The sequence below is a fragment of the Musca domestica genome, unplaced genomic scaffold (assembly GCF_030504385.1).
Source record: "Musca domestica strain aabys unplaced genomic scaffold, Musca_domestica.polishedcontigs.V.1.1 13, whole genome shotgun sequence".
In the NCBI taxonomy this organism is placed as follows: domain Eukaryota; kingdom Metazoa; phylum Arthropoda; class Insecta; order Diptera; family Muscidae; genus Musca; species Musca domestica.
In genome coordinates this window covers 16,154,575-16,180,360 of record NW_026712172.1, presented here as the reverse complement: position 1 = coordinate 16,180,360, position 25,786 = coordinate 16,154,575, and the positions used below count along the sequence as shown (strand labels likewise).

At 36.0% G+C, this 25,786-nt stretch overlaps 3 protein-coding genes across 7 annotated transcripts in view; 1 reads left to right on the top strand and 2 right to left on the bottom strand.

The window, feature by feature from the left end:
- Nucleotides 1-3,767: 3,767 nt before the first annotated feature.
- Nucleotides 3,768-7,951, bottom strand: LOC101899885 (ubiquilin-1). Its single transcript, XM_005189560.4, has 4 exons — nucleotides 7,606-7,951; nucleotides 6,206-6,881; nucleotides 4,646-5,368; nucleotides 3,768-4,571 (listed from the first exon to the last, which is right to left on the bottom strand). The coding sequence occupies exons 1-4, from the start codon at nucleotides 7,699-7,701 to the stop codon at nucleotides 4,495-4,497; spliced, it is 1,572 nt and encodes a 523-aa protein (XP_005189617.2). The 5' UTR covers nucleotides 7,702-7,951; the 3' UTR covers nucleotides 3,768-4,494.
- A 1,196-nt stretch (nucleotides 7,952-9,147) lies between these two features.
- LOC101900052 (probable RNA-binding protein CG14230) lies at nucleotides 9,148-11,176 on the top strand. Its single transcript, XM_005189561.4, has 3 exons — nucleotides 9,148-9,438; nucleotides 9,497-9,984; nucleotides 10,047-11,176. Exons 1-3 carry the CDS (start codon nucleotides 9,246-9,248, stop codon nucleotides 11,121-11,123), a joined length of 1,758 nt encoding a protein of 585 aa, XP_005189618.2. The 5' UTR covers nucleotides 9,148-9,245; the 3' UTR covers nucleotides 11,124-11,176.
- A 2,528-nt stretch (nucleotides 11,177-13,704) lies between these two features.
- LOC101900402 (uncharacterized) overlaps nucleotides 13,705-25,786 on the bottom strand; it is a 27,814-nt gene continuing 15,732 nt past the window's right edge. Inside the window, exons 3-7 of one of the 5 annotated variants that reach the window (XM_059118673.1) lie at nucleotides 24,326-24,502; nucleotides 21,905-22,869; nucleotides 21,760-21,846; nucleotides 14,593-14,877; nucleotides 13,705-14,559 (exon numbers count right to left, since the gene is read on the bottom strand). In XM_059118673.1, coding sequence (XP_058974656.1) covers nucleotides 14,349-14,559; nucleotides 14,593-14,877; nucleotides 21,760-21,846; nucleotides 21,905-22,869; nucleotides 24,326-24,502 — 1,725 coding nt within the window. In that variant the 3' untranslated portion in view covers nucleotides 13,705-14,348. Of the gene's footprint in view, nucleotides 14,878-18,041; nucleotides 19,093-21,759; nucleotides 21,847-21,904; nucleotides 22,870-24,325; nucleotides 24,503-25,786 lie in introns of those variants that run through there. The other 4 variants (XM_059118669.1, XM_059118672.1, XM_059118670.1 and 1 more) reach the window with 4 other exon arrangements.

The window sequence follows — 25,786 nt, the reverse complement described above, 5'->3', positions numbered from 1 at the left end:
TGATATTAGAAGTTGGTAATGGATACTTAAGCCTATGACAAAAAATTGTCTGTGCAGGTCCACGTCTTCGTATAGCCCCCATATATCTGTATTTCCCTATATTCGGTATTTTGATGATTTTAGCGACAATAATCATTGGAAATGTTTCAAATTTGGTATTTGAAGTTCGTAATCGATACTACAGCCTAAGACAGAAAATTGTCTGTGCAGGTCCACGTCTTCATATAGCCCCCATATAAGAGCACCTCCCTTTTTCGGTATTTTGGTGATTTTAGCGACATTATTCATCGGAATTCTTAAAAATTTGGTATTTGAAGTTCGTATTGGATGCTACATCATAAGACAGAAAATTGTCTGTGCACGTTCACGTCTTCGTATAGCCCTCATATAACGGTACCTCCCGATATTCGGTATTTTGGTGATTTTAGCGACAATATTAACCGGAAATGTTTCAAATTTGGTATTTGAAGTTCGTAACGGATACTAAAGCCTGTGACAGAAAATTGTCTGTGCAGTTACACGTCTTCGTATAGCCCCCATATAACGGTACCTCCCGATATTCAGTATTTTGATGATTTCAGCGACATTATTCACCGGAATGGTTCCAAATTTGGTATTAGAAGTTGGTAATGGATACTTCAGCCTATGACAGAAAATTGTGTGTGCAGGTCCTAGTCTTCGTATAGCCCCCATATAACGGTACCTCCCTTTTTCGGTATTTTGATGGTTTAAGCAACACTATTCAACGGAAATGTTTCAAATTTGGTATTTGAGGTTCGAAATGGATACTACAGCCTAAGACAGAAAATTGTCTGTGCAGGTCTACGCCATCGTATAGCTCCCATATAATGCTACCTCCTATATCCGGTATTTTGATCATTTTATCGACATTATTTACTGGAATTGCTTAAAATTTGGTATTTGAAGTTCATAGCCGATGCTACAGCCTATGACAGAAAATTGTCTGTGCACGTCCACGTCTTCGTATAGCCCCCATATAATGGTAGCTCCTTTTTTCGGTATTTTGATGATTTAAGCGACATTATTCACCGGAATTGTTTCAAATTTGGTATTTTAAATTCGTAATGGATACTACAGCCTATAACAGAAAATTATCTGTGCAGGTCCACGTCTTCATATAGCCCCCATATAACGGTACCTCCCGATATTCGGTATTTTGACGATTTTAGCGACATTATTCACCGGAATTGTTTCAAATTTGGTATTTGAAGTTCGTAATATATAATACAGCCTAAGACAGAAAATTGTCTGTGCAGGTCGACGTTTTGGTATAGCCCCATATAATGCTATCTCCATATATCCGGTATTTTGATAATTTTAGCTACATTATTCACCGATTTTTTTCAAGTTTCGCATTTGAATATTGTAATGACTTATGACAAAAGTTACCTATGCAGGTCCATGTCATCGTATAGACCCTAATATAATAGCTACATTCGGTATTTTTAGGATTTTAAACGAATTTTATTTGTTTGAAAATTGCCAAAATCGTTTCAAATGGTGGAGGGTATTCAAAGATCGGCCCGGTCGAACATACAGCTCTATACTTGTTCAGAAGTATTGCATATATGCATATACAGGGTGAGATAAAAAAAACTGCAACAAAGTCAAACGCCATATTTTTTTCATTTTTTTAAATTAAAGCAAAAAATGTCGGAAAATAGCATAAAATTTTAGAATAAGTTTAGATCTGTTCGAATTGGTTACCTTTGGTACGAACTATGGCCTTCAAACGGCCAATGAAACCATCACACGCTGCCCGAATGTTGCTCTGCGGTATTTTGGCCCATTCCCGGCGAAGCACTTGCTTGAGGTGATCGACATTTTGGTATTTTTTAGTGCCTACCTTGCTTTTCAAAATTCCACCAGACACACTAGTCCAACGAATTGGTGTCCGGAGATTTTGGTGGCCATTGTGCGGTGGAAATGAAGCGAGGATCCTCATTTTGTAACCATTCTTGGGTGTCTCGTACTGAGTGCTGCGATGGTGCTGAGTCCTGTTGGAATGTCCAAGGTCTGCGGCCAAAATGTTTGCGTGCCCAAGGCTTTAATACACACTCCAGAATATTTTTGCGATAATATTAGCCATTTATTCTGATGGCCGATTAATACGAGCGGAGAGCGACCATCGGCAATTATGATGGTCCACACCATCACCATGGCCGGGGCTTGACTTCTGGTGGCCCACCGAAGGTGCATATTTTCAGCTGACCTCTTTGGCAAGTAAACACGATCATTTGGTTTGTTTACAAACCGCTGGACAACGAATTTTTTCTCATCGTAGAATACAAAACTCGGCAGTTCACCACTTTCGGCTGGCCAAACGAAGCAACTCTTTAGCTCTTTTGGGTCTACTATTTTCTTTCAGTTGCGGTGTAAGTTCTTGCAGTTTTTGGAATTTCAATGGCTTAACCCCGAGCTCATTTTTCAATATTTTCTGAATAGAATATTGCGATATGTTCAGCTCACGAGCCACTTTTCGGCCACTGCGACGCGGGTGGCTTCGATCAAGTCGCTTCTTTACCTTTCGAACCATTTCTGCTGATGTTGCTGTTTTCTTTCGTCCACTTCCTTGACTTCGGGCGGCTACGCTACCAGTATCACGGTAATGAGCGATGGTACGAGCCACAAAAGATTTATTCACATTTAAATGCTGAAGTGCCCTAACGATAGTCACTTGTGGTTTTCCAACCAAATATAAAGAAATCACACTATCACGCTTGAATTCCGGCACGAAAAACTTGTTTTCTGCAACATTCTCACCAAAATGCTTTGGTGCACTTGTAAACAATATAATGAGCTGTGACTAGAATAATTTTAACAGCTGTCGGACGAGTGGCTTAGAAATTACAGCAATCTGAAGTTGGTTGCAATTGTTTTCATCTCACTCTGTATGTTTTAAAAATTATTAATTTTTGTTTAAAAAAAATATATATATATTAAAGAAAACCTTGGCTTCCAAATGCCTCATACTTCAAAATTTATTTTCATGGACATATTTTGTTTAAATATTACATCTATAGATGCCGATTAAAAAAATAATTTAAAAACATAGTTTTTTAATGACCTTAAGCCAAGCAATTAACCAAACATGTAAAATAAATATAACAGGTCAACAATATACAACAACAAAATTTAAAAAAAACATCAATTGCTTAAAATGGAATATTTAATACTAATTTAATTGTTTTAAATCTTTTTTATTTAAAGAAAGATTATTTTCTATACACCAATTTTAATTTTGGATCTTGTGTGGGTATTTAATCCAGAAAAATACAAACCATTGTTTTGTTTGTTTTTTTTTTCGAAATAAAACAATATTTTTTGTATTTTTTTTTTTTTTTTGTAATTTTATTTTTTTTTTTAATTTTTAAAAATAAAGAACAAAACTTTATTTTCTCTATATAATATATGAATATATATTTTTATCCCATTATTGTTAAACCTATTGTGAATGATTGAATGTTTCAAATTAAACCACCTTTGCTGTAAAGCAGTGATTTAGTATTGAGGAGCATTTTCCACCACGGTTCCCATGTGACACCAACAAAATAGAAGTGGTGTTTGTTTCAATTTTTATTTAAATTTTTTTCTTCAGTTATCCTTTGTTTATATACAATACAAAAATGTCAAACTGTGATTTTTTAACTGACCCACTTCAAGAGTTATGGCCAAAGTTTGTGATGCCTCCAAGATTGTTTTTTTTTTTTTTTTGTTAAAAATAAAAGTTAATTTAAAACTGAAAATCAGTTATATATTCGGCTTTATTTTCATAAAACAATTAAACGAAAATTGAAATACATTTAACAATCAAATTGTTTTTGGAATAGAGCAAGCGGGGGAAAAATGTAAATGTCTTAAACACCTTAGCACACAGAAAAAAAGAAATATTTGTTCAACGAAAAAACAATATAAATGACCTTTGTTTACCTTTCTAGTTGTGGACTAAAAATAAACAAACAAAAAATATGTTGGAAATATACCCAAGACTTAATTATATAAATTAGAATTAATAATTCATTACCAACAAGCCAGCCAGCAAGCAAGCAAGCGTAAATTTAGAATTTCTAATTAAATCGACTAAAATGGGTGGTAATGGCGAAATCCATTCAAAATAGTAGTAATTACAATTGCTTTTGCATAAATATATTATGGTCTTTTTTTTTAAACTGTTATATCTTTTGAAATATAAATCAATCCTTTTTTAACCTCAATACAATCCAATAATTTTTTCGTAATATTATTTTGTGTGAGTTCCGTCTTTGTTGTTGTTGGGGGGTTGTATTTTTTATATATTGGTATATATTTATAGAATTTATTTTATTATATTTATATATATAAAATAATTAGAATCGAGGAGAAGAAAAACAAACGCTCACATACACAAACAGGATTAATTCTTTTTTTTGTTTTTGTTTTGTTGTTAGGAAAGTTGTAATAATAGTAGAGGGGTTGGGGCGGGGCTTAGGTATGTTAACTTAGAGACAACTGGTTTAATGATAACAGTCGCTCAACAGCTGCATTGATGTCTCCAAAGGTGGCAATTAATGCTAGAAAAAAAATTAAAAAATAAATAAATAAATAAAGTTTCCAAAACATTTTCTATTTAATTTTCCTCCATTACCTTGCAAATTGGCTTCACGATTAACAAAACCCATTGCTGTCAATTGTTCCAATTGTGACTGATAACGCACCTCCGGAGGTTGTGTATTATCCGCTGTGGTGGTCATGCCATTTAACATTCGCGTCATAAAGTCATTAAACAGCTGAGCATTGGGTCCACCGCCAGGAGCCATGGCCGGTTGACTATCTCCTGTGGCCGTTGTGTTCGTACTGGTATTTGTAGTATTGGTATCAGTGTTGGTATTACCGGGCGGTGGTGGTGGTACACCCAACGAACCCATCAGTCCGGGAGCAGCCGATCTCAACGATTCCATACCCTGTTGAATTTGCATAATGGCATTAATGGCCTCGGGATTACTTAGCAAATTCATGACTTCGGGATTTTGCATTTGTGCCATAAATTGTGGCATCATTTGGCGTATTTGTTCTTGCAGTTGCGGATTATTGGCCAGCATGGGACTGGTGCTTAGTAGACGTGCAGCCATATCGGGATCTTGATTCATTGCCTCGAACATGGAACGGGTATAGGGAGCATTTAAGAGATTTTGCATCAATGACGGGTTCTCGGACATTTGTTGCATCAAACTTTGCATAGCTGGGGTATTGAGCATACCGCGTGGTGGCAAATCAGGATTATTGGCACCAGTTCCAGTGGTATTGCCGCGACCACCCCAAGGATTTGGCAGAGGCTCACGATTTTCGGTACCCATTTGGGGATTGTTGCCTGGAAAAAGATATCAAAGCAGGAAAATTAGTGATATTCGAAAAACAGTCGATCTTTCGTAAAATATTCGGTAATAATTGGGCTCTTAATTCAATTAAATGTTTTTTGAAATATTTCCGTGGGCCTTAAGGACTAACATTTTATATACAAATTGTCGTAAGCCTCTGAAGTCTTAGGAGCCTCCGAGTCTTACAGAATTTTAAGCAAATGGTTCCATAAATTCTTTACTGGAACAATGTATTTTACGAACTTTTTTGCAGTCGTCTGAGGTCTACAATTTTTTTCTTTATCTCTTTGAAGGTCTTTGAGTTCTACAAAACCTAGAAAGGTTGTGCGTTCTGCCTACAAATTGTAAAAATTTCTATTTTAAAAAGTTGTTTTTATGGAATTTATAGGCATCCAAAATCTTAAAAGATGCGCTTTGAGAACAAAGTATTTTAGGAATTTTTTTGTAGTGCTCTGAGGTCTACATTTTTTTATCTCTTTGAGGGTCTTTGAATTCTACAAAACATTAGAAAGATCGTGCGTTCTGAGTCCACAATTTTTAAAAGCATTTTTAATGGTCCTCTGATGCCTACCAAATGTACAAATTTCTATTTGTAAAGTTTCCTTTCGTGGGAGTTTGTGGGACTCCAAAATCTTAAAAGTTGCGCATTGAGAACAACAAGATTTACATGGATCTTTCTGCCTAAAAATTAATGCCCCTCTGAAGCCTAAAACTCTCTATAAATATTTCGTGGGTATGCAATAGGAAATTTGCCTAAAAATTCTTTGCTAAAAATAATAACAAAATATGAATATAATTTCCAAAAACAAAAAAATCCAACAAACACTCACCGCCACCATTGTCAACTAGTCCCGCAAATGGATTGCGTGACAATGATTCCGTTGCAGCATTCATCATTGGCTCTTGAATGTCACGGTAAATACGTTGCAAGGCATTGTAGCCACCTGGTACCGATTCCAAATTGGACAAAGCACGATCATGCGAGCGCATTAGCTCTTGCAACATCGAGGGATTACGGGCCAATTCCATGGTTTGACGTAACAATTCCGGGTTATTTAACATATGTGAAATTTCCGGATTGCGTTGCATTAAATCTTGCATTTGTGGATTGGAGGTGATCAATTGACGCATAACATCGGGATTATTCATCATTTGTTGGACCATGGGATTGTCCAACATGGTGCGCAACAAATCACCATTATTCATTAGTTCACTTTGCATGCGGGCTTGTAAATCCATAAAAGTACCCGAACCGGCACCCAAGGCCTCCATGCCGGATAGACCGCCCAAAGTATTCAAACCAAATGGAGTTTGACGTACATCGGCCGGAGGACGTTGGGTGGTTTCACTATTGCGTGTCTTGGCCTTGATGACCAAATGTACTGTCAAACCATCCTTGATGTTGTGCGTTTGCAAGGTGTCAGTGTCCTTCATAATTTTACCGGCAAAAATTAAAACCAGCTGTTCCGGTTCAGCTTCAAATTTCTCAGCAACCAAGGCCTTGAACTGCAAAAGAGACAACAACAATAAATAAATTAAATCAGAAGAAGAAGAAACACAGCAAAATTTTCAGATAAATAAACAAATTAAAATACATGTGCTGCTTGCTTTTTTTGTGCTTCTATAATGGTTTGTGTGGCTAAGGTCAACATCAAGAGGTGTTAGCAGAGCAGATTTATTCTGGCATTGACATTTTGCAAGAACACGTCATGACACCGTTCATCTTGTTTATTGGTTTCTGGGTCATTGTATTTGAAACAAGTGGAAAGAGAAGAGAATTATTTCATTTACAACTGCTGCATTTCATCAATTCAGGTGATGGGGGTTTTCGTCATTGAGGCGGCGGCTACTGGCTGCTATGGTGAATGCACTCACTGTACTTTGACTTGACACACATGATATGTTTACCCGCCACCTTTTATTTTCTCACCGAAACGACCACATCCACCCTCCCCCTCCCCCAAACAACCAACAAACACTTTGCATTTCTTCCTCCTCACCCCCTTTCCACATTTACTCTAATCACACTCAACAATCCAAATGAGAGCCATTCACAATCATCATCTACTTTAATTCATTACAAATTCCATTCGGCGTAATCCCGCCGCCTCTTTCTGCAACCAGCCTGATATGTGACCACCTTCATAAAACCAAACGAAATGTGCCAGACAATATTATTTCTTTTTTTCAAATTTCATCACTCACTGGACATCATTTGTATTACACTTACATCCTTAATTCCAGAATCTTCATCCACTTCTATCATTTTCTTTTCTTTTGGTGTTTTTACATTAACAATAATTCTTCTGTTTCCACCTTCAGCCATTTTGCTTTGCTCTTTTGCTGTGCTGAGTAACTTTTACTTTGAAATCGAATTCACTTTCTCGTGTTATGTGTTGTGTTTAACTTGATTTCTTTGTAATCTATGTATCCAATTGAAATTGAAAAATTAACACAATACGTAATTTCATAGAATATTGCTGTAATTTTCGGTGTGAATTTAGTTTTTTTTTTAATCGAATAAATATAATTCGTCACTTTTTCAGTAGTTCAGATAGAGAATAGGGATATGTAGGTCGACTTTGGACTAAAGTCACTCGATGAGTTGCAGATATCGAATAATCGATTATTTGTTGCAGCTCATATTATCGATTTTCTTTGGTTTACACTGAAAAAATGCATTTGTAATGCATGTAATTATTATTGAATAAAATTGTCAAAAAAAATATATAAATAACAACGAAAAAATCGTTTCGCTGTTCTTAATTTCCTCTCTATTCGTTACTCGACCTTATATACAAAAAGGGTACAATTACAGGAGGAGAACAAAGCTACATCCTATACCCAATTATTTATGTTGGTGCCCCTGTTTTGTGAAATCATATGCTCTGTTGCAGAACAACAAGTGCAGTTCTCGCAAACATTTACAGCCTGTTCCACGTTAACGAAAGAAATTTTGTGCGAACGAAAGCTAGTCACTCACTTTCGTATCAGAATGCGTTCCACTAAAATTCGTTCATTCTTGCGCATTGACGTACGTGACTCAGTGTTGCTAAATGTATATTTGAAAAAATTAATCGCGAAATTAAACAGAAAAGCCCCAAAATGACAGATTTAAACGCGAAAAAGCAATAAAATATACAACCATACGTAAGCTGGCTCTGCCAGTGTATATATATATTAATGAAAAATTATTAGTCTGTTCCAGAACTGCAAGAATTTAAGTTTTTTACTGATAAAATCGGTTATTTCCCTTTATGATATCAAAAAAATAGCAAAAAAAGTAGATTCTTGCAGGTTCTGGAACAAAACATATGTTTTTGATATTTGTGTCCAGCACATTTGTTTTATGTTCAAGCCAGTTATATATCTATCAATGAAAAATTATTAGTCTGTTTCAGAATTGCAAGAATTTAACTTTTTTACTGGGAAAATCGGTATATCGAACATATTGCAAAATAGTAGATTCTAATTATTCTAATTCCTAAAATATGCACGTCCGATTTTTTCATTTGCTCCCTTTCTGTAAAACAATTTATAACTGGTCTGTTTCAGGAACTAAAAGTATGTACTAATTTTGCAATTTTTTTCGATAATATTAAGGATAGGAATCGTAGTAAAAGCTTTTATAATCCTGCAGTTCTGAAACAGGCCAAACAAATTTCTGAACAACACTTGTCTAGTAAAAACATTTTTAATTCTTAGAACCCTGTTGAATATTATTTTTCGATTTTCAGAGCCCTGCAAGTATATTTTTTCGATCTTTAGAACCCTTCACCAGCAACTGTTTTTGTTGTTGCATGTGGGAGAGTTGTAAACACACGTTGTGCTCTAGAAGAAGAAACTCCCAATTATTCCCCCGATTTTCCAATGGAGACGTCCCGATTTTTTGTGGCAAATTTGCCAACCAACACCAAGGAGAAGGATTTGCGTAATCTCTTTCAGGACTATGGAGAAATAAAAAACATTGAGCTTAAAACCAAAGAAAATCTTGTGGATCCCAATGATGTGAAGGTGATTGCCTTTGTGACTCTAAATATTGGACAGGACGATGCCCAGTATTGTAAGTATGAAGCTGTGATGGCTGTGGGATTGGTATATTAATAACTTGGCACTTTTAGGTTTAAAGGATCTAAACTGGCAAAAGATCTATGGCCAACAGATCAAGGTATCCTTGGCCAAAGAGTCATTTTTGGAACGTTTGAAAAGGGAACGTGAAGAAGCCAAGGCGGCCAGCGATGGCAACCAATTGATGGCCCCTAAATCTGTGGAGGAACAATCTGAATTGTTAAGTGCCCCCAAATCAAATAAAAGGAAAATATTTGATGTTGATGCTGAATTGGACGATGATGATGATGTGCCGGCAGACTTAATGATTACCAAGAAGAGGGCTGCCAATTCTTTGTACAATGGCAAAATTGTTATACAACAAGATCAAGATGTTCAGCCCATCCATGTTATTGAGGCCAAAAAATCGAAGACGAAAACTCAAGCGCAATTGGATGACAAATCCATGAGTGCTGATCAAAAGCGAAAGGAATCTTTGAATAAAATGAAAAATCAATATCAGCAACAGAAGTCGGCTATACAACAGGCCTTGCAGGGAATGGTATGTAGAAACAGTAAACAAAGGGATATAGGTATTAATTCCATAAATGTTTTTTGTTTTAGGATTCCAGTCAAAAATCGAAAAAAATTAAATTCAGTGATGCTGAAAGTGATACAGAGGAGTCAAAAGTCCCCGTGGAGGTATCAAAGAAATTAAAAACCAATATTTTTGGTTCCGATGACGAAGAAGGGAATGAAAATATTGAATTCAAAGCATTGCCTTCGGGGAAAAAGGGAGAAAAACTATTAAAAATGCAGGCCCATCAAAGTTTGGATCCACGTTTCCGCATCGATGCCAAATTTGTTGAAGGCGATGATGATGAGGAGGAGGAAGAAGTGGAAGATCAAAAAGATTCTGCTGGAAAATCTGAAGACAATGAAAGAGATTGGCAAATGAATATTTTGGAACAGGTGGTTGGCACTAAATTGGATTCAGGGAAGAGGCCAGAAAAAGACCACAAAAACAAGAAAATGTTGCGTTATGATCCCTCCAAAGATGAACATCAGAAATTTGAACGTTCCAAAGAGGAACAAGTTAAGAAAACTAAACCAACAAAAACAAAAGACACCTCAACAGAAGCTGCCACCGAAACTCCTGCACCTGAAGTTTCAAAAGAAGTATTCTATGTGGTCAAGGATAGTCTGCAAGAATCTTTGCGGACACGCGGTGAAGGTTTCAGTTTACTGAGCATGTTCGGACAAAATGATCAACTCGAGGAACGCGATGAAAAACTCAAACAATTGGGTAGCGAAAAGATTTTAGTCAACAATAAATTGGATAAATTGTTTACGCCCGCTGCTAATCCCTTCTCCTATGACTCCTCGTCAGAATCAGAGTCGGAGGAAGTGCAGGAGGAACAGGAAACTGCCAAGGGCAAAGAGAATGAAACGCAAAATACAAAGAAAACAAAGAATAAAACGAAAATTGCCATCGAATCATTTTTCATACCCAAAACGGATGCTCGTCTGAAGGAGGGTGCCACATTCTTTATTTACAAGAAGACAGATGAGGCTGCTGCAACTGAGGAGAATTACATGGAAGTTCGAGAGAAGCTAAAGAGAATTATCAAAACAAAAATAGCAAAGACTAAAAATAGTTTAGCCAAATCTGGCTATAAAATCAAGAAGAAGGTGCATTAATAATTTTTCCTTTGTTTTTTAGTTGTTAATGTTTACATTTAAATGTAATTAATGAAATGGACCACAAAAATATATTTGTAAAAATAATAACTTTTAGAAACAAGCTTTGTAGTTTTTAATTTTTCTTGGTGCAGGGTGAGATAAAATCGTTCGAAGGAATTGAGATATAGAGCTAAAATTTTGCATACATGCATAGTTTACCAGTAGGTAGGTAGGTAGGTCGGTCCACGTCTTCGTATAGCCCCCATATAACGGTACCTTCCGATATTGGGTATTTTCCTGATTTTTGCGACATTATTCGCCGGAATTGCAACAAATTTAGTATTTAAAGTTAGCGATGGATACTACAGTCTATGACAAAAAATTTCGTATGCAGGTCCACGTCTTCGTATAGCCGCCATATTACGGTAACTCCCGATATTCGGTATTTTGATCATTTTAGCGACATTATTCACCGGAATTGTTTCAAATTTGGGTGTTTGAAGTTCGTAATGGATACTACAGCCTATGACAGAAAATTGTCTGTGCAGGTTTACGTTGTGGTATAGCCCCCGAATTCCGGTATTTTGATGATTTTAGCGACATTAGTCACCCGAATTGTTTCAAATTTGGTATTTGAAGTTCATAATAAATGCTACAGCCTAAGACAAAAAATTGTGTGTGCAGATTCACGTCTTCGTATAGCCACCATATAACGGTACTTCCCGATATTCGGTATTTTGATGACTTTAGCGACATTATTCACCGGAATTATTTCAAATTTGGCATTTGAAGTTCGTAATGAATACTACAGCCTAGGGCAAAAAATTGTCTGTGCAGGTCCACGCCTTCGTATAGCCCCCATATAACGGTATCCCCCGATATTCAGTATTTTCATGATTTTAGCGACATTATTTATCGGAATTGTTTCAAATTTCGCATTTGAAGTTCGTAATGGATACTACAGCCTATGACAGAAAATTGTCTGTGCAGGTCCACGTCTTCATATAGCCCCCATATAACGGTACCTCCCTATATTCGGTATTTTCATGATTTTAGTGACATTATTTACCGGAATTGTTTCAAATTTCGCATTTGAAGTTCGTAATGAATACTACAGCCTATGGCAGAAAATTGTCTGTGCAGATCCATGTTTTTTAAACCACCATGGTACCTCCCTATATTCGGTATTTTGATGATACTAGCTATATTATACACAGATTTGTTTCTTTCAAGTTTCGCATTTGAAAATTGTAATAGCTTGTGAAAAAAGTTGCCTATGCAGGTCCACGTCGTCGTATAGACTTTAATATACGGCTACATTAGATATTAGGTTAAGATAATAACAGAATTTTTAACGGATTTCATTTTTTTGAAAATTGTTAAATTTATACCAAATGGTGGAGGGTATTCAAAGTTCGGCCCGGTCGAATTTACAGCTTTTTTACTTGTTCATTTTTTACTAGTTCATAATCCTTACAGAACAATGATCCCATTTGTTAAAGAAATTCTGGTTTTATTTAGAAAGTTTTGCTTACATTCACAAAATATCCGCTTCTTAACGACGATTTCGGCTCCGGCTGCGGTTACGTCGGCGATAATGATGACCAGCCGTTTCGAAGTTCTTTGATTGTAAAATATCGTCATAATTTAAGGATCCGGCATTTGCAGACAAGCGGCAACAATTATTTGTTCGATTGTTCGCATTCTTGGCCGATTCCACTACGCCTCGAATCGAATGTCATAATTTGTAGAGTATTCTGCCATAATTTTGTACAACTTTTGATTATTTTTCGATACAAATGCACCGATTTATTTTGCAACAAATAAAAATGACCGGCTGCATAACCAACGGATATAGGAAATGTCAAACTTAATGTTGTTGTTGCCGTTGTTGTTACTGTTCCCATTCAGTATAGATTTTTGGCTTTAACCCCGAAAGAAGTAGTATTAGAATTTTGCTCATTCTGCACGTCATATTCTCTATGGTAGACCAAACAATTAACGCACTAAATTCGACAAGTAGTAGACTCTTCACCGTGTCGGCTGCAACCTCAGCACACGTACGGCAGACGCCTGTATCGTAGAGGAAATATGTCGATATCCAAGAGTAAATCGAAAAATCCTATTATAAATAACCAACTTGCCAAAGGCGGAGCATTGGAACACAAATCAGCTTTTGGTTCGATGAAACGACGATACACCCAATATCAAATGTAGCGATGCCGTTATTGCTACTACTGCCAATCTGGAGACCATTTCTGTGATGCGGTGAAGGAATTTTTAATTGTTACAAAATTTTTGTTATGAAAATAAATTTTTGTCGAAATGGAGAATATTTTTATTGACAGCCGAATTGCTAAGACGAATTCGGTGAAGTAGTGTACAAATAATAACCTCAAAGCGAGGTTGATGTATTCCCTATTATTTCCTGACTCAAGCTGTTATTGGCAAATTGTTAGTCCGATAGTAATCCACTAGCTGATAACTTGATGAGCCAGTCCCTCTAGGACTAAGCAAGGAGGGACTGAACCACAACAATCCCGATTTGTAACCAAAAGCAATATTTTTACTACACTCCTAAACTAACTCAATAAAAAAAGTCATTTTTAATTTGTTTTGGATCTATAAAAAATGAGTTATTTTATTTGAGATTATTTTGGTTTCGTTTTTCTTGGTTTGATTTGCATTCCATTTAGCATTTCTCATGCTGAATTTTTCTTAAATAATTAAAAAAAATAGTTAAGTTATGTTTAAGGCACACACCGACACAACACATATGAAGAACTATATTGAAAATAGTTAAGTATTTTTTTCAATTCAGTATAGCCGTTTTTCAAATAATATACCTTATAAAATTAAGTTTTCCTTCAACAATACACATACAGCTTATAATATACTTTAGAAAAAAATTAAGAATTAATATAAAATATTTGGCATTTATTATAAATAATTAAGTAATTGTTTGGCACTTTGATTTGAGTTTTGGCTTAGCTTTAATTTTCTTTTTTTCTTTTCAAATTCTTTGGGAGTTTTGTTCATGATTTTCTCTGTTTTTTTTTTAACATTACAACTAAAAAATAGTTACTGGGTACAAAGTAAAATATAGTAAATCTCATTTATATAAAATAATAAAAATTAAAAATAATTAGCAATCTTTGGTTCCATAATTAAGTCATTTGATTTTGGTTTTTGAGTATTGTTCTGCATTTGAAGATTCTTGATGGCACTTTTTTGAGTTTCTTTTTAAGATTTCATTTCATTATTACTTTTTTCCTTATCTTCGTCTTCTTCTGCCTGCCCTTCTGCTTCTTCTTTATCATCTTTAGTAGCAGGTTTATCTGCCACTATGGAGCTACTATTATTCGAAATGCTGGATAATTTCACTTTAAACGCATTACCATTTAGTAATTTATTTTCAATGGGCTGCTCTGGATTTTCTGGCTTTGGAGTTGATGACCTCGGCGGTGGATTGTGTGTACAACGTGATTGTTGTGTTAGAGCCTCTATAGCCACCACTGTTCGTTCCAATAAATTCAATAGTCTCTCCTCGCGTGCATCCATACGTCGCAGCAATTCCTCATCACGTTTTTCACGCCTCTTCAGGTATTCGATCAGTTCGTAATTGGTACTGTCACCATCCGTGGATGTTGATAGTTTCCGTTTTGTCTTTGGGGTCTGTCCACTGCTACACTCGGTTAGATTATTCGTGTCCACAATGACATCGGGATGCAGGATATTGTGATCAATGTTGTTGGGGTAGAAGTTTTGGGAGCTAGAAAAAAGAAGAAAAGAGAATAATTAATAAAAAACTGCTAAAATAAAATAAAAATGCTAAAAAAAACGTTGTTTAAATGCAAAAATAAAAAGAAATAAACAGCCTTCTAACCGTTACGTGCAATATGTCGCAGTACGTTACGTTATGTTTGCACTAATTGTGTTTATCTAACGTTACATGACATTAACTTTGCGCCTTTTGGTGGCATTAAATAAAGATGCCAGGCCATACATCAAATTTCTTTATGAAATATACATTTTAATACATTTAAATAGGGCTTGAAGCTGGGTTTTCACGTTCATAGCACAGGTAGTTGTAGGAAAAGTAAGGCTGGAAATACATAAAGAGCATATTTGGCTGGCTTAAGTCATCGGCTGGCTTCTTCGGAAATGAACAAAGCAGGTTTAGGTTGACTTAGTTCGATTTTGGCCCTAGGCTCCTTTGTTCATTTCCGAAGAAGCCAGCCGATGACTTAAGCCATCCAAATATGTTCTTTATGTATTTCCAGCCTAATTCTATAAATAAATCAGTCTTTGATAATATATTTTTTTTTAATTAATTTTTAATGTCTACATCTAACGTTACATGAAATCAACGTTTCCCCTTCTAGTGGCATAAAATAACGATGCCAGGCCATACATCAAATTTCTTTATTAAATATTAATTTTAATACATTTAAATAGCTTTTTAAGCTGGATTTTCACGTTTATAGCACGGATAGTTGTAGGAAAAGTAATACTATAAATAAATCAGTCTTTGATAATATTTTTTTTAAATTAATTTTTTATGTCTACCCTCCACCAAGGAGCATGGTAGAAGAATAAAGGTAGATGCATCAAAGCTTGAAAACATTAATATGTCAAAAATTTCTAAATGTTTCTTCAAAAATAAGTAGAAAGTCCGAGCAGCTGTGTCGATGCGACTACCTGTATTCTTCAACCATGGTATGGGAGGTATATTAAGTTCGCCATTCCTTTTGTAACAAACCGAAATATACATTTTAGACCCCACAATATATTCTTGATCAGCATAAAATTCTATGTCGATTTAGTGATGTCCGTCCGCCTGTCCGTCTGTGGAATTCACTCTAGCTTCCGAACGAAATGAGATAGATTGATAAAATTTTACTCAAATGTATATTATGTCTGTTGGACTTTTGGTATTGGAATGGGCCATGTAGGTCCAAGTTTTCATATAGACCCCATTTAACGGTACCTTCCGATATTCGGTATTTTGATTATTTTAGCGACATTATTTACCGGAATTGTTTCAATTTTGGTATTTGAAGTTCGTAATGGATACTACATCCTAAGACAGAAAATGAGCCATGTAGATCCACGTCTTCCTATAGCCCCCATGTAACGGTACCTCCCGATATTCGGCATTTTGATGATTTTAGCGACATTGTTTATCGGAATTGTTTCAAATTTGGTATTTGACAGAAAATTTCCTGTGCAGGTCAACGTCTTCTTATAGCCCCCATATAACAGTAGCTCCCGATATTCGGTATTTTGATGATTTTAGCGACATTATTTACCGGAATTGTTTCAAATTTCGTATTTGAAGTTCGAAATGGATACTACAGCTTAAGGCAGAAAATTGTCTGTGCAGGTCCATGTCTTCGTATAGCCCCCATATAATGGTACCTCCCGATATTCGGTTTTTTGATGATTTTAGCGACATTATTTACCGGAATTGTTTCAAATTTCGTATTTGAAGTTCGAATTGGATACTACAGCTTAAGGCAGAAAATTGTCTGTGCAGGTCCACGTCTTCGTATAGCCCCCATATAGCGTAACCTCCCAATATTCGATATTTTGATGATTTTAGGCACATTATTCACTGGAATTGTTTCAAATTTGGTATTTAAAGTTCGCAATGTGTACTACAGCCTATGACAGAAAATTGTCTGTGCAGGTTTACGTTGTGGTATAGCCCCCATATTACGGTAGCTCCCGATATTCGGTACTTTGATGATTTTAGCGACATTATTCACCGGAAATGTTTCAAATTTGGTATTTGAAGTTCGTAATGGATGCTATAGCCTATGACAGAAAATTGTCTGTGCAGGTCCACGTCTTCGTATAGCCCCCATACTACGGTAGCTCCCGATATTCGGTATTTTGATGATTTTTGCGACATTATTCACCGGAATTCTTTCAAATTTGGTATTTGGAGTTCGTAATGGATACTACAGCCTATGACAGAAAATTGTCTGTGCAGGTCCACGTCTTCGTATAGCTCCCATATGACGGTACCTCCCGATACTCGGTATATTATTCACCGGAATTGTTTCAAATTTGGTATTTGAAGTTCGTGCAGGTCCACGTCTTCGTATAGCCCCCATATAGCGGCACGGCATTTTGACGATTTTAGCGACATTATTCTCCGGAATTGTTTCAAATTTGGAATTTGAAGTTCGTAATGGATACTACAGCCTATGACAGAAAATTGTCTGTGCAGGTCCACGCTTTGGTATAGCCCTCATATGACGGCACCTCCTCATATTCGGTACTTTGTTGATTTTAGTAGCATTATTCGCCGGAATTGTAAAAATTCGTAAGCAGGTTCTCCTCTTCGTATAGTCCCCATAGAACGGATTTCAATTAAGTGGTCGTCTTCGTCTTCGTATTTTTTTTTTTTTTTTTTTTGAAAAATTTCAAGATCCTTCCAAATGATGGTGTTTTTTTACTTGTTTTCATATTTCTATTGCACCCCGAACTGGTAGCTTATAGTTGGATGCTGAAAATTATTCCTTAACATATTCTAACCTCACTTTCCGAACAAAAACAAAAATTAAAACTATTTGCGATTTGCAACCAAAAGCAATATTTTTACTACACTCCTAAACTAACTCAATTTTCAAGAATCCCTAACAGTACGTTTATATATATGATGATGGATTTGGATTTAAATTGTCATATCCATTACTTTTACTTCAAATAAATCCTCTCAAAGTAGGTTAACCCTACAAAAAGTTGTAACGTAAACATGGCATTAGTCTTATTTTTTTTTCTAGAAAATGAAAAAAAGTCATTTTAAATTTGTTTTGGGTTTATAAAAAATGAGTTATTTTATTTGAGTTTCGTTTTTCTTGGTTTCGTTTTTCTTGGTTTGATTTGCATTCCATTTAGCATTTCTCATGCTGAATTTTTCTTAAATAATAAAAAAATAGTTATGTTATGTTTAAGGCACACAACGACACAACACATATGATTAACTATATTGAAAATAGTTAAGTATTTCTTTCAATTCAATATAGTTTTTTTTCAAAAAAATATACTTAGCAAAATTAAGTTTTCCTTTAACAAAACACATACAGCTTATAATATACTTTAGAAAAAAATTAAGAATTAATATAAAATATTTGGCATTTATTATAAATAATTAAGTAATTGTTTGGCACTTTGATTTGAGTTTTGGCTTAGCTTTAATTCTCTTTTTTTCCTTTTCAAATTCTTTGGGAGTTTTGTTCATGATTTTCTCTGTTTTTTTTTTTCAACATTACAACTAAAAAATAGTTACTGGGTACAAAGTAAAATATAGTAAATCTCATTTATATAAAATAATAAAAATTAAAAATAATTAGCAATCTTTGGTTCCATAATTAAGTCATTTGATTTTGGTTTTTGAGTATTGTTCTGCATTTGAAGATTCTTGATGGCACTTTTTCGAGTTTCTTTTTAAGATTTCATTTCATTATTACTTTTTTCCTTATCTTCGTCTTCTTCTGCCTCCCCTTCTGCTTCTTCTTTTTCATCTTTAGTGGCCGATTTATTTGCCACTACGGAGCTACAATTATTCGAAATGCTGGATAATTTCACTTTAAACGCATTGCCATTTAGTAATTTATTGTCAATGGGCTGCTCTGGATTTTCTGGCTTTGGAGTTGATGACCTCGGCGGTGGATTGTGTGTACAACGTGATTGTTGTGTTAGAGCCTCTATAGCCACCACTGTTCGTTCCAATAAATTCAATAGTCTCTCCTCGCGTGCATCCATACGTCGCAGCAATTCCTCATCACGTTTTTCCCGCCTCTTCAGGTATTCGATCAGTTCATAATTGGTACTGTCACCATCCGTGGATGTTGATAGTTTCCGTTTTGTCTTTGGGGTCTGTCCACTGCTACATTCAGTTAGATTATCCGTGTCCACAATTACATCGGGATGCAGGATATTGTGATCAATGTTGTTGGGGTAGAAGTTTTGGGAGCTAGAAAAAAGAAGAAAGGAGAAAAATTAATATAAAATTGCTAAAATAAAATAAAAATGCTAAAAAACGTTGTTTTAATCCAAAAATAAAAAGAAATAAAAAGCCTTCCAACCGTTACTTGCAATGTGTCGCAGTACGTTACGTTATGTTTACACTAATTGGGTGTATCTAACGTTACATAACATTAACTTTGCGCCTTCTTTTGGCATAAATAAAGATGCCTGGGCATACATCAAATTTCTTTATGAAATATTCATTTTAATAAATGTAAATAGTTTTTGAAGCTGGATTTTCATGTTTATAGCACGGGTAGTTGTAGGAAAAGCAATTCTATAAATAAATCAGTCTTTGATAATATTTTTTTAAATTAATTTTTAATGTCTACATAAGGGACATTCGCGCTACTTTGGAAACAATTCAATTTTTATACCCTCCACCATCTAACGTTACATGAAATAAACAATGCCCCTTCTAGTGTTATAAAATAAAGATGCCAGGCCATACATCAAATTTCTTTATATTATATCAAATTTCTAAATATTAATTTTAATACATTTAAATAGCTTTTTAAGCTGGATTTTCACGTTTATAGCACGGCAAGTTTTAGGAAAAGTAATTCTATAAATAAATCAGTCTTTGATAATATTTTTTAAATTAATTTTTTATGTCTACATAAAGGAAAGACGCCACTTACAATTTTTATCCCCTTCACCATAGTATGGAGCATGCTAGAAGAATACAGGTAGATGCATCAAAGCTTGGAAACATTGATATGTCAAAAATTTCTAAATGCTTCTTCCAAAATAAGTAGATTTGTAAATGTTTTCCAATACGACGCAGATCATAGGCTGTTATGGTAGGTATTTTTAAACACTTGTTATAGATTTATATAATTTTTCATTCAAAAATTCAATTCAAAAATTGGTTTGACAGTTCATTGTTCCAGCAGCTGTGTCAATGCGACTACCTGTATTATTCTACCATAGTATGGAGGGCATATTAAGTTTGTCATTCCGTTTGTAACACCTCGAAATATGCATTTTAGACCCCACAAAGTATATATAATCTTGATCAGCACAAAATTCTAGCGATGTCCGTCTGCGGAAATCACTCTAGCTTCCGAACGAAATGAAGAAGATTGAAAAACTTTTACTCAAATGTATATTATGTCTGCAGGACTTTTGGTATTGAAAATGGACCATGTAGGTCCACGTTTTTGTATAACGATACCCCTCGATATTCGGTATTTTCATGATTTTAGCGACATTATTTACCGGAATTGTTTCAAATTTGGTATTTGAAGTTCGTAATGGATACTGCAGCCTATGACAGAAAATTGTCTATGGAGGTCCAGTTATTCGCATAGCCCCCATATAGTGGTACCTCCCAATATTCAGTATTTTGATGATTTTGGCGACATTATTCACCCGAATTGTTTCAAATTTGGTATTTGAATTTCGTAATAAATGTCACAGCCTATGACAGAAAATTCTCTGTGCAGGTCCACGTCTTCGTATAGCCTCCATATAACGGCACCTCCCGATATTCGGTATTTTTATGATTTTAGCGACATTATTTACCGGAATTGAAGTTTGTAATGGATGCTATAGCCTATGACAGAAAATTGTCTGTGCAGGTCCACGTCTTCGTATAGCCACCATATAACGGTACCCCCCGATATTTGGTATTTTGATGATTTTAGCGGCAATATTCATCGGAGTTGTTTCAAATTTGGTATTTGAAATTCGTAACGGATACTGCAGCCTATGACAGAAAATTATCTATGGAGGTCCAGTTCTTCGCATAGCCCCCATATAACTGTACCTCCCGATATTCGGAATTTTGATGATTGTAGCGACATTATTCACCGGAATTGTTTCAAATTTGGCATTTGAAGTTCGTAATCGATACTACAGCCTAAGACAAAAACTTGTCTGTGCAGGTCCAGGTCTTCGTATAGCCCCCATATAAGGGTACCTCCCGATATTCGGTATTTTGATGATTTTAGCGACATTATTCACCGGAATTGTTTCAAATTTAATATTTGAAGTTTGTAATGGATACTGCAGCCTTAGGCAGAAAATTGTCTGTGCAGGTCCACGTTTTCATATAGCCCCCATTCAACGGTACCTCCCGTTATTCGGTATTTTGATGATTTTAGCGACATTATTCGCCGGAATTGTTTCAAATTTGGTTTTTGAAGTTCGTAATGGATACTACAGCCTAAGACAAAAAATTGTCTGTGCTCGTCCACGTCTACGTATAGCCCCCATATAACGGTACCTCCTGATATTCGGTATTTTCATGGTTTTAGTGATATTATTCACCGGAATTGTTTCAAATTTCGTATTTGAAGTTCGTAATGAATACTTCAGCCTATGGCAGAAAATTGTCTGTGCAGGCCCACGTCTTCGTATAGCCTCCATATAACGGTACCTGCCGATATTCGGTATTTTAATGATTTTAGTGACCATATTCACCGGAATTGTATCAAATTTGGTACGGACCTTATTTTTTTGAAAATTGCCAAATTCCTGCCAAATGGTGGAGGCTATTCAAAGTTTGGCCCGGCCGAGGTTACAGCTTTTTACTTGTTTTTGTTGGACATTTCTTTAATAACTATTTTGTTTGAAACCCCCCGCCACCAATAAAGACCTTCAAACTTACCCATTATAATTAGTCGGCATTAGCTGGATATCATCGGGATTAAATTCGCCATCTGACATAGGTTCCGATCTGTAAGAATCACCATCACTTGGAATTAGTTCCATTTATTTTCCGCCCCATTTGCAATCGACAACAGAATACTTACTTCATTGAGACATTATTGTCGCTTGTTTGCAGATTCAATGCCCCATTACAGTCTTTTTCGTATTGTTGAGCTAAAGCCTCCTTGAGATTGTTGGCTGCTGCTGCGGCAACAGCAGCTGCCGCTACACCACCACTCAAATGGGCTTGCAAGAGATTGTGGGCAGCATTATCGGGTAATTCGGCTGAGATATTGTGCGTGTCATGGTGATCCTTGCGTGACATTTGTAGGGATAGAGGTGAGGGTGAATCATCGTAGACACTGCCATTGGTACCTAAATCGCCGCCAATGCCGCCTCCACCACCACCTCCACTACCATTACTGCTGCCAGTACCCCTCTCCCCAGCATTGCCATTGAGGGTGACGCCACTGTTATCATTGCCCAATTGAGCCTCCACAAAGTGGTTGGGTAAAAAGCGTTCCAATTTTGAATTCGAACTCGAATCATTGGAATGAACGGCTGCCAGACTTTGCAAGAGATTATGTTGCGCCACGACCGCAGCTTGTGTCTGTTTATCCAACAAGGCACCAAATTCCGCCGCTTGCCTTCGGCGATGATAATATGAAAGTTCATCCTGATTCTTGGCCAACAGTGCAATGCGTTTACTGTTCGAACCCCAACATTCACCTCGCTGCTCTTCGATTTCTTTGAACAAAAACATATATGGCCAATTGCGCCGCACATGTCGCTCGGGGTTCTTTTTCAACTGGGTATAGATTTTTTTCAGATTCTCATAGCGATTACAACACTGTTTAGCCGAACGTTTACGGGCACTGTAACGATTAAGTACTTCGGCCACCATTTCCCAAACACTGGCATGATTTTTACGATTTGATTGAAATGCAGTTTGAATGCGTTCGGATTTGACAATATTTAGCAGGGCTATCGATTCGGGAACATTGAAATAACTTTCTGGCGTTCGTGGCGCGCGATGATGGTGATAGGAATTTATGGAGGTTTTGGTTTCCTAAAATGAAGACAATTTGCAATTTAAGTGATTTTCTACTACAAAAGGGAATTATTTGAGTACCAAAAGCAAGATATGTGCCAGGACCTGCAGGAATCTAATAGTTTTGCAATTTCTTTTTCGATATCATAAAGGAATAAACCCTTATTGTAGTGAAAATTTTTGTATTCTTGCAGTTCTGGAACATAACAATAGTTAGCTGACTATTGACTTTATTTTCTTGCTGTTAAAATGTCAAAAAGTTAAGAATTGGCTAAATGGGTTCTGGCCTCAAAGGCCCATCAGCATAGCATGACACGATTGATTTATTTGATTTATATTTGCTGATGAAATTGTGGCATCTCCGTTACTGCCGTTAACAAACAAGACGAGAGATGGCAACTCTGTCAAAAGGCAACAAAGAAGAGAGGAAAAAATAAAATAAATAAAAAAGCGCAAGTACGACCTAATTCAAAAAGCGTTTTTAATAGATTACTTTTTACAGGGAAAAATGAAAAAAAAAACAATGACATCCTGCCAGTGCATCTCCGCCTTTAAAGAATAAATAACTGAGAGATAAAATTTTGACTTATGAATATCACAAAAAATATTGCGCGATAATAAGGCCCACTAGATCTTTAAAAGTAGATTAAATGTCAAAATTACTTTCTGTTAGTTAACCTTTCATAAGCAGTGTCAGACTTAATTTCAAGACTTGTCAGGGTAAAGGTATATAAAAAGCTTGAAGTCATGGCTATGCATATTAAAGGTGGGAATACATAAAGCGCTTATTAGGCTGGCTTAAGTCATCGGCTGGCTTCTTCATAGATGAACAAAGCAGTTTTAGGTTGACTTAGTTCGATTTTGGCCCTAGGCTCCTTTGTTCATTGCGAAGAAGCCAGCCGATGACTTAAGCTATCCAAATAAGCGCTTTATATATTCCCACCCTAATGTCAAATTATAAGGGGAAACGACGGCATAATTCGAATGCAGCTCTGGCATCCCTTTATGATGTGTCACAAAATATGCCATGCGAAGACTTCAAGCTGTTTATGCACCAACCCCTTAAAGGTGAGAGTATATAAAATGTTTTTTTTTTTTTAACTGGCTTAAGTCATCGGCTGGCTTCTTGGTAGAGGAAGAAAGGAGTTTTGGGTTGACTTAGTTCGATTTTGGCCCCATGCTCCTTTGTTCTTTTCCGAAGAAGCAAGTCAAAAAAGTGTTTAAGGTTGGAATACATAAAGCTCTTATCTGGCTGGCTTCTTTGGAAAAGAACAAAGCAGCCTAGGGCCAAAATCGAACTAAGTCAACCTATAATGCCTTTGTTCCTCTACGAAGAAGCCAGCCGATGACATATGCCATCCAAAAAAGCGTTTCATGTATTCTCACCTCTACAGCTTTACACGTTGCAATCCTTTTTCATTTGTCGTTTCTCAGCGGGCATAATCTTAAAGCGGGTAAAAAATCCTTTACTTACTGTTTCCGAATTGTTGTGTTGATTTTCATCCTCCGTTGAATGGTTCATGGGATTGTTTTGTAAACGTTCTGGCTTTACGATATTTATTAGGGATATTGAGTCAGGAACATTGAAAAAGTTTTCAGCTGCCCGGGTATTGTGATGATGCTGATAAGCATTTGATGCCGTTTCGGCATTCTGAAACAAAAAAAAAAGATGAAAAAATAGTAAATTAAAATATCTAACAAGTAAAAAAGCTGTAAGGCTGGAAATACATAAAGCGCATATTTGGGTGGCTTAAGTCATCGGCTGGCTTCTTCGTGAATGAACAAAGGAGTTTTAGGTTGACCTAGTTCGATTTTGGCCCTAGGCTCCCTTGTTCATTTCCGAAGAAGCCAGCCGATGACTTAAGCCAGCCAAATAAGCGCTTTATGTATTCCCAGCTTAAGTTCGGCCGGGCCGTACTTTGAATATCCTCCACCATTTGGTACAAATTTGGCAATTTTCAAGAAAATAAAATCCGTTTAAAAATCTGTTAAAATCTGAAAAATACCGAATGTAGCTGTATAATAGGATCTATACGACGACGTGGACCTTCACACCATGGGGGACCTGCACAGACAATTTTCGGTCATAGGCTGTAGTATCCATTACGAACTTCAAATACCAAATTTGAAAAAATTCCGGTATTCCGGGGCTATACGAAGACGTGGACCTGCACAGACAATTTTCTGTCGTAGGCTGTAGTATTCATTACGAACTTCAAATACCAAATTTGAAAGAATTCCGGTAAATAATGTCGCTGAAATCATTAAAATACCGAATATCGGGGGTACCGATATATGGGGGCTATACGAAGACGTGGATCTGCACAGACAATTTTCTGTCATAGGCTGTAGTATTCATTACGAACTTCAAATACCAAATTTGAAAGAATTCCGGTAAATAATGTCGCTAAAATCATAAAAATAACGAATATTGGGAGGTATCGTTATATGGAGGCTATACGAAGGCGTGGACCTGCACAGACAATCTTTTGCCATAGGCTGTAGTATCCATTACGAACTTCAAATACTAATTTTGAAACAATTCCGGTAAATAATTTCGCTAAAATCATCAAAATACCGCAAATCGGGAGGTACCGTTATATGGGGGCTATGCGAAGACGTGGACCTACATGGTCCATATTCAATACCAAAAGTCCTGCAGACATAGTAAACATTTGAGTAAATTTTTATCAACCTTAGTTCACTTCGTTCGGAAACTAGAGTGATTTCCACAGATGGACGGACATCGCTAAATCGACATAGAATTTTATGCTGATCAAGAATATATACACTTTGTGGGTTCTAAAATGTATATTTCGAGATGTTACAAACGGAATGACAAAATTAGTATACCCTCCATACTATGGCGGAGGGTATAAAAACCGTTTTTTTTTCCTAAAAGCCAAAACATATTGACAGCTTTACGTTGCGGCTT